The 13,570-nt window shown below is 58.1% G+C and overlaps 1 protein-coding gene across 1 annotated transcript; it reads right to left on the bottom strand.

Moving 5' to 3' along the window:
• Positions 1-1,849: 1,849 nt before the first annotated feature.
• On the bottom strand, positions 1,850-10,872 carry KIF3C (kinesin family member 3C; the record flags this gene model as incomplete). The annotated part of the gene is made up of 8 exons (XM_080616124.1): positions 1,850-1,943; positions 2,836-3,011; positions 3,502-3,610; positions 3,740-3,856; positions 5,091-5,209; positions 5,314-5,436; positions 5,525-5,626; positions 9,460-10,872. The coding sequence occupies 8 exons, from the start codon at positions 10,870-10,872 to the stop codon at positions 1,850-1,852; spliced, it is 2,253 nt and encodes a 750-aa protein (XP_080472250.1).
• Positions 10,873-13,570: the final 2,698 nt, after the last annotated feature.

Here is a 13,570-nt window from a genome sequence, read left to right as displayed (position 1 = left end):
GAGGCAGGACAATGTTACAGGGAACAGGGAGAAGATAGCCTGTGGCAGCACAGGGGATGTGTCAGGACATGCATGGGAAGGTCTGTGGATGCCCCAGCCTGGACACGTGGAGCACATTGATGGGACACTCATGTTGGGTAGGACCTGCCCTGCTCTGTGCTTGTGCCTTGTCCCCTCTCCCATCCTCACCCCAGGTCCTGTGTGCAGGAGTCATGGAAGCGAGCAGTGACCAGTCCTCCAGGAGAGGAAACCCTCTCCATTGCCAGAAGATGGTTCCTACCTGCCACCTTCTCAGCTCTGTCTTCACAGAATTATAGAATGGTTTGGGTTGGAAGGGACCTTAAAGCTCATCCAGTTCCAGTGCCCTGTCACAAGCAGGGACACCTTCCACCAGACCAGGTTGCTCAAAGCCCCATCCCAGGGCCTGGCCTCAGCACGTATCCCTGTGAAGACCCACATCCTCCCATGTGAACCAGGAGCTCACTCCCTCATTCATTCTGATCTTGTCAAACAAACGGATCTCCCCCACCTCCGCGCTTCTGGAAGCCATCCCAGGGAAACCACAGCTGCTGGCCCTGGCACTGCCAGGAATGGTCTTCAACAAGGACCTGCCTTCCCTCAACTGAATTGCTGAATGACCCAGGGACACCGAACGATGTCCTAGCACCCACATGTGCTACTGCCAGGGGTGGGTTTCAGATCGCCAGAGCAGCGTTATGTCTTGTCCTCTTATCCATTACCTGTTTCACATCCATCCCTCCACAACCATGCAACACCAGGAAATTTCTCCCAACAACGAAGTGACCTCCACGTGGTATTACCCAGCCCAACAAGAGTGATGTTTGCCATCACTCCTCTGGGCATCAGTGCCTTGTCCTGCATTTCTTCACTGTCTCTAGCTGCCAGGATGGTGGACGCTCTCACCACTGGCTTCATGTAGGCAGCATCGCTCCCCAGACAATGTGCGTCTTGAGGAGGCATGGGTAGAAATGGACAGAGATTTCCATCTGCTGTTCTTGCTGCTAGGAGTTAAACACCCACTTTGTCAGAGATGGGAGCAAGCCAGGTGTCCAGCAACTGAATGGGACAAGGCTAGCCACCTCCAGAGCACGGCACAGGTGAGCAAAGTCCTGGCACCACCAGGACTGACTTGGTTTTGTTAATCTGCAAGCCCTCCCTGTGGATGGAGCTGGCATTCCTGAGTGACAGCCATGCCCAGAAGTCAACGAAATGTCACTGCTGCCACCAGTGTTGATGCAGGCTGGAGAGTCCCTCTGGAAGTCTCCAAATCATTGTAGAAACACCAAATTCCCTGGGATCCAGCAAAGCAAACACAGCACCAGAGTCCAGGGCTGCCTCACCTTCTGCCACAGCCACCAGAAAGGAGCCTCTGCCCCCTCCTGCCTGCTCTGCGGAGTACGACGGTGATCAGGACACCAGCAGTGCCCACCCTGGTGGTGTCCCCAGCCCTGTCCTCCAGTGAGGAGGGCTGGTAGATGAGCGTACCTGAGGAGCATCCGTGTGGTGCCCACTGCCAGCCTTGGATGTCCTCCTGTGTGACCGCACCTCCTGATTCTGCGCATCAACCACTCCATAAATAAATACGTTAAATAAATAAAGTGACAGATCCAGATTGGGGAGGGGGGCGGAAGGCAGAAGGGGGCAGCTCCCCATGCCCCGGAGGGCTGTTCGTGAGCATCTCACACTAACACACGCGCACACACAGTAGCTGAAAACAAAGACGAACTGGGACTGGTGGAGATGCTGCCGGCTGGGGCCCCCTCCTCGGATGCGGGTGGGGCATAGTCCTCACTGCGAGGCAGTGTAAGGGGACAAGGGGTCCAGGACGTCACTCCTGAGCTGGCGTTGTGGCAGCGCATGGGGAGTTGGAGGTGAGGGAGACATGAGTGGTTGAGGATGGCAGTGACCGCGGCGTCTGGCACCTGGATGAACAGAGAAAACCTGGTTTCCTTCTCCTTCCCCTTCCCCTGCCTCCCACTTTGCCCCAGATCCACTTTCTCAGTCATTTGCTATACAGGAAGAACTAAAGGATGTCCCTAATATGCTGGGCAGGACAATACCTTGTGTCTCACCATCTGAGATACATGTATATCACAATCACAGGAACTGTGTGGGTAGAAAGGGACCTTAAAGCTCATCCAGTTCCAAACCCCTGCCATAGGAAGGGACACCTTTTACTAGATCAGGTTGCTCCAAGCCACATCCAACCTGGCTTTGAACACTGCCAGGGATGGGGCAGCCACAGCTTCCCTGGGCACCCTATGCCAGGGCCTCACCACCCTCATAAGGAAGAATTTCTTCTCATCTCAATCTCCCCTCTGTCAATTTAAAGCCATTCTGCCTTGTTCTGTCCCTACAGGCCCTTGTCAAAAGCCCCTCTCCAGGTTTCTTGTCAGCCCCATTAGGTGCTAGAAGCTGCTCTAAGGTCTCCCCGGAGCCGTCTCTTCTCCAGGCTGAACAAGCCCAGCTCTCTCAGCCTGTCTCCATAGCAGAGGTGCTCCAGCCCTTGGGGCATCTTTATGGCCTCCTCTGGACCAGCCCCAACAGATGCATGACTTTCCTGTACTGAGATGGATATAAGGATATCACCTGTTCTTAATACGCATCTGACAACTGTTACCAAAGCAATGTCAGCCATATTTTAAAACCTGATCACACCCCAAAAGCTCATGGGCAGGTTCAACCCCAGAAGGAACAGGATTGCAGCTCTGCCATGACTCCTCTGCCTGCCCTAAGCCCAAGCGCTGCCCACATGGAGCATCCCGGCCACACCACAGCACAAATGAGTCTCCCCTGGTCCCCAGCAGCACTCACCAGGAGCGGGACTTCCTCACCCGGGAGGCCACCGGCCGCTCCAGGAGGCTGTCCAGGTGCATCAGCCTCTCCAGGTGCAGAGCCCGGGGGTCCTGCTCTGCTGGGTCCCTGCTCCGCTCAAACTCAAAGATAGCTGGAGGGGAGAGGTCCAGCTCCAAGAACATGATGTTCTCAGCCTGCAGTAGAACAGGGCAAAGGGAAAATCAACACAAGGAGTCACCGCATGGCTCAACACAGCACCAGCTCTGTCAAGTCCGTGCCACTGAGAGAAGGTGACCAGCATGCCAGTGAGTGGGACCCTCCTCTGGCTGCCACAGCCACAGGGCAAGCTCTGCACTGGGGTTCAGGCTCATGGCTCTGCTCTTCCTGGTCTTCCCTGGGGCTGAGACCAGCAGGTAAGGCTGAGTGGCCCTGTCCTTTCAAACAGTAGCAGAACAAGCCAGCAGCTCACAGACCAGCTGAAAGCATGGCCACCAATCCTGCCAAGTGGGTGAATAAAGCCGGGAGCTTGAACTGATGTACCCCAAATCATGATGGGCTTGTTTACTTTGCCTTCTCTCCCACTGTTCATCTGTCCATCTGTCCATCCATCCATCCATCCATCCATCCATCACATTTATTCAATCTTCTTGTCCCCCTGGCATGCAGCAGTGCTCCCTCACTTACCCGGTATCGAGGATGAGATCCCATGGCCATGGCCACGCGGGCGAATTGGCTGATGGGTCTCTTGTACCCCACTGCAGAGGTAGGCCGCTTCTTCATTTGGTTGCTGTTTCTAAAACATAAATTAAGAGAAGAACATGTAGTAGAGAACATAAATACCTCCTAAAACCCATCCAAATGGTGAGAGGCCTCGTGCCTGCAGGGGGCAGTGCATGGGTTGGGGACAGAAACAGGGACATACCCTCCAGTGGGCACGAGTGGCTGGAACTTCCACTGGTCCTCATCACCATCAAAGTACAGGCGGTTCATGATCTTGTTTTTCTCTTCTGGTGGGATGAAGTTCTCGATGATCAAGTACCTGAGTGACCGGCCAAGAGACAGAGCGGGAGCAAAGATGGGGAAGGAGTAGGAGAGGAAGGAGTTAATGTGAAAAGTGACCAAAAGCAGATCAGAAAGGGAGAGGAAAGGGATGTCAGGGAGACAGGGAGACAGCACAGGGAAATGAGAAAACAGACAGAAGATGGAAACAGGATAGAAATTCAGAGGGTGAGGCAATAGGACAGAGAGGCAAGACAGGCAGGAGAGGGAGGGTAGAGGAAGACAGTCATCAGAGAGTACAGAAGACAGGCAGCTCTGCAAGACTTCCTCCAGCAGGAACCCCCGTCTGCTCCTTGCTGCCTGACCAGATGATAAAGGAAAGCTCAGTGATGCAAAATGAACCCTAGGGGAATCGTTTTTTCCATATTTTGGGGGCAAATCAAGCAACTACAGAAAATTGTTTTGTACTGCTGAGTTGCTCCATTGAGTTGCCAGCTTTTAAAAAGTTTGAGTCATGTCTGAAGAGAAAGGCAGCAAAATTCGAGGTGAAAGTTTGTTTCTAGCAAAAGTATAAATATCTTATCTTGAAGATGCTTAACATATAAGCTGGGTGAGGTTTTGTGAAGACACTGAATACAGTTATTGCTGAAGTGAAAACACACCCACTGAGGGTGGCAGACCAGCAGCTGCATCTCCCGCTGGAGGCTCCTGGAGGGAATACGGCTTTGCCACCATTGTGCCAGAAGCTCCCGTAGGGCAAGGGCTCGCCCCAAGGTCTCCTGAGCTGCTCTTCCTCTGAGGGCTGTGCTGGGGCTGGAGCAGTCTCCAGGTGCCCCCAGGGGACATCTACCTCCAGCTACCACTGTCAGGTCCCATAAGTCACCTACAGCCCGCACTGCGGCTGTACTGGCGTTTCTGCTTCTGTATTTTCTGGTTTCTCACCTTTTTCAGCAAGTTTTTAATACTCTTGCATGTGACTCACCCAGCTCAAGAGGTGTAAATATATTTTACACTTTCTGCCACTGCTGATGGGATAGGAAGTGCTCACATGTCTCTGTCAGCAGGCGTATTGCTCTCTCCAGCTGTGCACCCCAGCTCTGCTCTGTGCACTCCAGCTTTGTTCTGCATAACCCAGTTCTGCTCTGTGCACCCCAGCTCTGCTCTACATAACTAAGCTTCGTTCTGCATACCCCAGCTCTGCTCTGAGCACCCAGCTCTGCCCTCTGCACCCCAATTCTGCCCTGCATGGCTACAGGGGACACAAAACCACCTACTTGAGCTTCAGCTCCCGTGTCTGCTCATTCTGTGCCTCCTCCAGGTCCTGCCGCACACGGATGTATTCGTCGTGCTGATCCTGGATCTCTGCCTTCACGGCCTGCAGCTTGGCATACAGCTGGCGAGAGGAACAGATCATCAGCCCCACAGCTTGGGGCCTGCAGTGAGCCTCAGGGCTCTGGTGGCTGGAGGGATGATTGTCCCTAACAACCACAATCTTACCTTCTTCAGCTTCTTGGTTTTGATCTCCACCTCCTGCTGCAGGGAGGTGTAAGTTTCCCGCAGCTCCATGGTCTCCTCGTCCCGCAGCAGCATCTCCTGCTGCATCTCCCGCTCCCGGCGTTTCTGCAGCACAGGGGGAAACACTCAGAGTCAGGAGGGGGAACAGGTCCCCCAGGACACCCCCATCACCTGCAGGCCCCAGTGCTGTTACCTGCTCAGCTATCTCCTGTCGCTTCAGCTCCAGCATCTTCTGCTGCTCATTAGTGTGATCCACGATGGTCCTGCCCCCGATGAGCAGCTTGCTCTCCATTGCCTGGGGGAGCAGAGGAGGGTGGGGGGTCAGAGCACAGCTCTACCACCCCACACCCCTGAGGGGTTTGCATCAGGCCACCCTTGCCGGGTGGTCACCCCCATCCCTGGTCCCTCTCCTGGGCACTGTGTCCTCACCCCTGCTTTCAGGGGGTGCGGGCTTTCGCACATGCTTCCATTGATTGGGAGGGGGCTGCACACGGACACCATGTGCCCAGGGCTGAACACTGGGTGCATTAGCCGGCGGTGCAAGTGACGTGCCCCCTCCATGGGGATGTGGCATGGGGACGCTGGCTCTGAGCCCAGGCTGTTTTGGGTCCCACTTCCTTCCGCACAGCTGCGAGCCAGCGGGACGCCACGGATGTGCAGCAGCTGCCAGCAGTGGGGCCCCAGCCCTGGCCTCCCACCTCCAGCTGAGCTGTGTGAGTCATGCCAAGCCATGCCAAACCATGCTGAGCTGTGCCAAGCCAGGCAGTGGGCTCTGCCTCAAGCCCCTTGGGACTTCCCAAGGAAAATGCAGCAGGGAAACCACTCACAGCAGCACTTCCCACGGCTCAGCCAAATCTGTATCCACCCTGACTCTCCCATCCCATCCCATCCCACCCTGTCCCATCCCACCCTGTCACCCCCATGCCAGCTTTCCCAAGGGGAAAAGGGCTCACACACACACACAGCCATCGGTGTACGTGCATACACTCATGTACACACATGCCTGTGCACAGTCAAACCCCTGAACACACGCACATGTACACACACATGCGCATGCACATTGCTACAAGCATGCCCAAGCACACAGACATTTGTGCTCACACACATGCGCACTCCCCTTTACTCCATGGCTGCACACATTACTGCACTCATGCATGCACACTCATGTGTGTCTGTACACACACACACGCACACACATCCAACATGCATGTGCACAGCCATCCCTGTCTGGAAACCACGGGGCCAGGAGCCCTGCTGGGCTGCCACAGCAGCTTCATACCACACGTGGTTCGCATGTGTGTTCTCCTGCAACGTGTGTGCACATGTGTACGATGGGGGTGCATTGACATGCAGCATGTGCATCCACACACACACAGCCTGTGTGCACAAATGCATGCCCTCCACTGCTGCACCTCAGGGACGTGAGCAGGGATGGATCCAATCACCACATACAGCTTTAAAAATTAATGTCCCAGACACAGCGGCAGCACCGACAGCTTCTTCCCCACATGCAGACCCCTGGGATCTCCCCAGCTGACATAGCCAAGGCCCTGTGAGGGGGGAGTGCCACCACACCATGGGAGATGCCAGCACTGCGGGGGGCACACACGGTGTTCACTGGTGCCACTACACATGCCCTTGGGCAGGATTCTCCCCGGGGGTGCTGTGTCTCCCAGCCACCACCCTGGGCACAGAGGTGGGGGCTTGGACAAACTGGCGACCTCGATCACACCAACAGCTATCTGGGACAATATTCTTATTCTCCCTATTTTTTCCCCTGTTTTTTCCCTTCCCCAGTCCCCATGTGGGGTGACTGTGGGGGTGAACAGTGTGGGGCTTTAGGGACATGCAAGCAGCCCCCCAGCACTCATGGGACAACCCTCATGTCCGTACCACCAGCTCCCACCTTCCACCACCCTCACAGCCATTCAGAGCTTATGGGGCACATCCTCACATGGGTGCCCATCCAGCCCCTTTGATTCCAGTGATGGGGATTCCTCCTTCCTCCTGGCCCTGCCACCTTCGGTTGGGTGCCATTGGCCGGGCATTAAAGGGCCCCTCACCCCTCCTCCTCCTTTGTCTTGGTTCTAACTGCATCCTGTGATGGTGGGTGTCCTCCAAACCCTGCTGGGGTGCCCGGAGGGGACCAGGCAGGCGTGGGGATGATGCTTGGCCAGGGTGGCACACTGTCACACCTCTCCATGGGGAAGGCTGCCACCTTCACATGGGATTAGGGGGTTTCTCAGCGCTGCTGTTTTCCCCCCGCCAAAACATTTATTCCTTTTAATGAAGATGACTCCCAATCTTCTTTAGTGCCTGGGACAGACTGAACGCTAAGCCTCTCACAGGAGCTCATTTCTGGCACCCAGTGACTTTCCTAGCACTTTCCTGGCCACTGACCCCTGTCTCAGCACCCAGAAGAGCCCCCAGGCAAGGGGCCCAGAGCAGCTGCAGGTACGGCCCATCCTCCTGGGTGCCATGGTGCACATCTGGGCGGTGAGGTGCACATCTGGGCGCTGAGTTGCACATCTGGCCCCCATCTCTCCAAGCTGCCCACATGTCCCAGCCAGACTGTAGGGTTGGGCCCTGGTGTGCCAGAGACCCCATGAGTGTGACAGCAAGACAGGGTCCAGCTTGCATCACTCACATATGTGGGGCACCCTGTGTCCCCCCAGTTACTACATCTGCCATTGCCACAGTCACTATGAAGCCATTAAGCGTTTGAGTGGGACACAAGGCTCTTATCAAGCTGGTGCCTCCTGCCTGGCTCCAGGCACTGCCTGCTGGGGTGAGCATCATAGCAGGCTCTGCCCTCCATCACTGGCTCCAGAGGGATTTTTGCCCCCTGGGGCTACACGTCACTGCTGTGAGTGTGCTGTACCCCCACGGTTGGAGGGTCCTGGCCTGCACAGCAGTTCCAAAGGCCACCAAAAAGGATGCAGCATCATCCCACCTCCGGCCCTGCCTTGTTACTCAGCAGTTACAGGACATGCAGTGGCCCCAAGCCAGCTCCGCTGCACCGCACCGGACGAGGAGACCGTTCTGGATGGGTGCCAGTGACAACCTGCACTCCACCGCGGTGGCAGTGCAGGAACCGGCTGCAGGGACCCCCCCTCCATGCTGAGCATCCTGCTCCACCAGGATACCTGGCATGGCACACCCGGAATGCCAGCAGGCGACCCGTGTCCTCCCCCATGGCTCTGCCCCAGCTGCATGTCCCATTGTGAGCCTGCAGGTGTCTGTGCAAGCATCCAAGCACGGCCATGCATCCCTGGGCATGATCATGCATCCCTGAGCACGGCCTCACATCCCTCGGCCTGGCTGCGCATCCCTGAGGCTGCAACAAAGAAGGCTTTGGCAAGGGAGGAGGGCACAAGAGCATCCTCCTGCTCAGCCCCTGAATTCCTCAGCAGAGACCAGAACCCCAGGCATGTCCCCAGCCCAGCCACCGCATCCAGGGCCACCGTAGTGACGGAGGGGTTGTGTTGGAGAGTGACATGGTGGGGCAGGGTGCTGGGGCTCCTTCTCCATCACCATGACTGCTCCAGCCCTCCACTCACATCCCCAGCGTCACCGGGAGGGGAGCAGGGCTGGAAGGGCAGTGGGGCAGCCCCAGACCTCTGGCAGCACAGGGCTGGGGCTGCTGTGGCCCCTCTTGCCCTCAGCTCCACATCACCCAGCTTCCCCAAGCTGGGGTGGGAGCCATGGGGATGGACATGGGGCGCAGGTAGGGAGCAGGCGGGGCCATGGTCCCAGTCCCAGCCCTAGGTGCGTTCCTGGGGCCACCAGGGACAAATGTGCAGCATCACTCCCCCGCCCCACTGCAAGCTGCTTTGTTGTGCTGAGAGGGACAAGAGCTGAACACAGCAAAGTGATCCACTGCCCCATGGCCCTTCCTTCCCCACAGCCCCCAGAGTTCCCACACAAGGTCCCCGTGCAGCTCCATGTCTGAGAGCAACTCCAGCCCAACACTACATGGGAGCATGGGGCTGCCTTTGGGCACCTTGCTTGTGAGCCCACCTTGCTTGGACACCCTGCTTGGGAGCCTCTCAGGGCACCCCACAAGGGGCTAGAGGCAAAGCAGGTCTTCCCCCAGCATTGCTCACAGTAGCACGTGGCAACACGTACCTTGTACTTGGTGGCCAGTAGCTCCGTGGCCTCCTGCTCCTTCCTCAGATCCTCAATCATCTTCTCCTTCTCCTGAAGCAGCTTTTGCTTCTCCTCACTCACTAGGCTGTGGTCATCCTGGATAGCGGCTTTCTCCTCTTCCAGCCTCTCCTTCTGCTCCTTCAAGTAGCTCTCCATATTCTTCTCCAGGCCGTCCTCATTGTCATCCTCCCCTTCATTCTCTGCAGCACTTTCTCCATCCATCACCTTCTTCTTCCGGCTGCTCCTTCTCCTCTTCTTCCCCAACATGCCACGTTTCTCTAGCTGGGCTTTCAGCCGGACAATCTCCTCCTGAAACTCCCGCAGCAAGGTGTCTTTGGGGTCCTCGTTCACCCGGGGCTTGTTCTTGATGTTCTTGGCTCTGTTGGCGAACCTGAGGGTGGAGAGGCTCTCATCGTAGCTGTGAGAGGCTGGGCCCAAGGTGGCCACCATGATTGTCTTGGCATTGCCCCCAAGGGAGTCCTGCAGCAGGCGGGTCAGTTTGGAGTCCCGGTAGGGGATGTGTGTGCTCCTGCCATCCACGAGGGCGGAGATGACATTGCCCAGGGCAGAGAGGGAGAGGTTGATCTTGGATGCTTCCTTGGGGCGCTCTCCATGGGCCCCCATTTTGCTCTGGCGCTCGCTGCCAGCCAGGTCCACCAGGTTGAGCTTGCCCACACGGATGTGCTCTTCACCATCCGGCCCTGTCTCACTGCACTCAATGGTGATGAGGAAGATAGCATGGGAGCGGGAACTGTGCTCATTCATGTTGGTGCTACCCACTGACCGTGTCTGGCTCCCCAGGTTCATCACATGCTCAATCTCCTTCACGTTCTTGGTGACGAAGGAGGAGAGATCCTTGATGTACACCCCCGTCTCGGGGTTCTCCTTCAGCTCCAGCTTCTTGCTCTGGTCCTTGGCAAGGAGGTCTCTGATCTCCTCCTGGTAGATCTCCAGGTACGAGGCCCTCACCAGGTACTGCTGGTTCTGCGAGCGGGAGATGTGGGTGAAGATGTGCTCAAAGGAGCTGGGGATGATGCCCCGCTTCTCCGGCTCCGCCCAGGCCCCCTGCATGGTGTAGGTCTTGCCGGTGCCCGTCTGGCCATAGGCGAAGACGGTGCCATTGAAGCCCTGCAGCACGGCGTCTATCAGCGGCCGGACCGTCTCGTCGTAGAGGTCTGCCTGCTTGGAGCTGGCGTCGTAGACAGCGTCGAAGGTGAAGGTCTTGGGCAGCTCCCCGGGGGAGGCGCGGGGGTTCCGGATGCTCACCTGCCCCAGCTTCACATCCAGCTCCAGGACGCGCTCGTAGCCCGCCGCCTCCTCCTTCCTGCTCATCGGGCGGCAGCGGGCCACCACCTTCAGCGCCTCGCAGCCGCTGCGGGGCTTACCGGCCATGGCGGCGGCGGGCGGGGCGGCAGCGGCAGCGGCGGCGGTGGGGGGGCGCTCAGCCGCGCCGTCCCCGCAGCATCCCTCAGGCCGGGGCTGGGGCCGGGGCCGGGACCGGGACCGGCGAGCAGGGGGCGGCGGGAGCCGGGGGGCGGCGGGGCAGCCCCGCCGGGCGCTCGCTCATGGCAGCGCGGCCGCTGCGACCGCCCGTGTGCGGGGCCGGGCGGGGCCGGGCGGCGCGGCTGATTCGCTGCCGGCCGCGCACACGCACACGCACGGGTAGGACACGGGCGGGAGGGTGCGCGGCCCCGACTCCCCTCGCACCACCTCCCGGGCACGCCGGGAGCTGTAGTCCGGCCTTTGTGCTGCTACACCGCGGGGCGGGAGCGGGGCGGGGGGCGGGATTGGAATGTGCGATGCAGGATTGGGATGTAAGCGTGGGGTGCAGGATGCAGGATGCTGAGTGAAGGATACAGGATTGGGATGCAGGATGCATGACTGGGATGCAGGGTGCAGGATGCGTAATGAAGGATACAGGATGCAGGACTGGGATGTGGGATGCAGGACTGGGATGTGGGATGCAGGGTGCAGGATGTGGGATAAAGAATGCAGGATTGGAATGTGGGATGCAAAGCTGGGATGAAGGATATGGGATTTACAATTGGGATAAAGGATTGGGATGCAGGGCCAGAATGCAGGATGCAGGGCTGGGAGGCAGGATGCAGGGTACAGGATGTGTGATGAAGGATGCAGGATGCAGGACTGGGATGCTGGGTGCAGGATGTAGAATGCGGAATGCAGGCTTGGGATGCAGAATGCAGAATGAAAGATTGGGATGTGAGATGAAGGATACAGGGCTGGGATGCAGGATGGAGGGGACATGATGTGGGATACAGATTCAGGACTGGGCTGTAGGATGCAGGGTACATGGTATGGGGTGCAGGATGCAGGACTGTGATGCTGGCTGCAGGGTGGAGGATATAAGCAGGGGAGGGCAGCAGCCTAGCAAAGGGACAAAGCTCTTCCCTTGGGCCCAGCAGCTGGAACAGGGATATCTCCCCCTGCCCATCTCCTGCGACGCCAGGGAAGCGTCACCCTCACCAGCCACACTGGTGGTGCTTTGGGGTCCTCGAGCTGCCCCAGGCTGTGTGTGCCTCTCACCCCAAGCCTCCAGGTCCTGGACCCCAGTCCTGTCCCTTCCTTGCAGCCCAGTGGGAATAATCCCCAGCACCCTATGGGAGAGGCAGCTGGGGCTTCAGAGGGAGATTAAACATTCTTGTGGGTAATCGAATCCCAGCAGCCACCCGTTCCCCGGAACCAGAGATTATCCCATAATTAATTAATTAGGGTATTTGCTGCCATAGGCAGGGCTGTCTGGTGCAATCCAAGTCCTCTGATTCCCAGAGGAGCTTTGAGGGGCAGGGGACAGTAACCTTGCCGAAGGCACAGCCCCAGTGTTGGAGGGGGACCAGGGGACAAAAGCAGGGCACAGTGGAGTGGGGTAGCAGGGGGATGCAGCAGGGCTGGAGGGGAGATGGAAGTGGGTCAAGGGACAATGTAGGGGGAATGCAGGGGGGTGGGGAGAAGATGATGAGGAGGGGGGAGGAGGAGGATGTAGGAGGGATGGAGAGGGGATGGAGGCGGGTGGAAGCTTCAGTGGAGGCATGATGGAGGGGGATTAAAGGGGGGATGCAGCAGTGATGAAGGGAGGAATGGAGAGAGAGTGGAAGGAGAATGGGAGGGATGACGCAGTGGGGGGGATGGAGGCCTTGGTGGAGGTGATGGAGATGGTGGGGAGGGTGAAGGGTAGTGGAGGAGAGATGGAGGGGAAGTGGCCTTACCATGGGACAAGGGCCCCAGTGCTGCTTGGCTCTGCCTGTGGCACGAGAGTCCTCAAGGCAGACAAGTTCAAAAGCACATAGCCCTGCTCCCACAGAAGCCTCCGACCCCAAATCTTTCACAGACCAGGCTGGGGTGACAGGCAGGGGTCGGGTGACCCATAGGAAGGGGGTGATATTTAGGCAAGGCATGAGGTAAGGGCAAAGGGACAGAGGGACAGGGTAACATGTCAGGAGCAGTGCCATGTAGGGAGGGACTGACAGGTAGGGACAGCATGGCATGTCAGGTTGGGCTGACCTATCAGGATATGGTGACATAGTGAGGGGGTGACATATAGGGGCAGAATGACATGCAGGGACACGGTGCCATTCAGGGCCGGGTGCCATGCAGGACAGGGTGCCATGCAGGGACGGTCCCTTTCCCACAGGTGTCAGCACCGGAGCAGTGCACAGCAGTTGGCTGGTGGCCTCTAGACTGGCCTCGGGGCTGACCTCTAGAGCAGCCCAGGGCTGTCTCCGGGGTGGTGGGGCCAGTGGGCCCTTACTGTGCCCCTCCCGAGCCCTGACCCAGCCTTGTGTACACGGCCAGGGGCACTATGAGGCTTGGGGCCACCCACCTCACAGCAGCCCCCAAAGCAGCCAGGGCAGAGCCTCCCACCCTTTGCTGGGGATACAGTGTGTATAGGGACCATAGCATGGCCCCAGGGAACCCCACCACTGCTTTTATCCCACCCATGTGCAAAGTGGGGATGTGGGCTGGGGGACCCCAGAGCAGCCCTAGCTGGGTGGGGGTCCCAGTGACATGATCAGTGTGGGATGGTGCATGGGTGGCTGAGTGCCCTCGGGGAGGGGGGTTATTAGGAGACCCT

Source organism: Psittacula echo, assembly GCF_963264785.1.
Source record: "Psittacula echo genome assembly, chromosome: 4".
Classification (NCBI taxonomy): Eukaryota; Metazoa; Chordata; class Aves; order Psittaciformes; family Psittacidae; genus Psittacula; species Psittacula echo.
The sequence above is the reverse complement of the archived record's forward strand: the minus strand, read 5'-3'. Positions and strand labels throughout refer to the sequence as shown.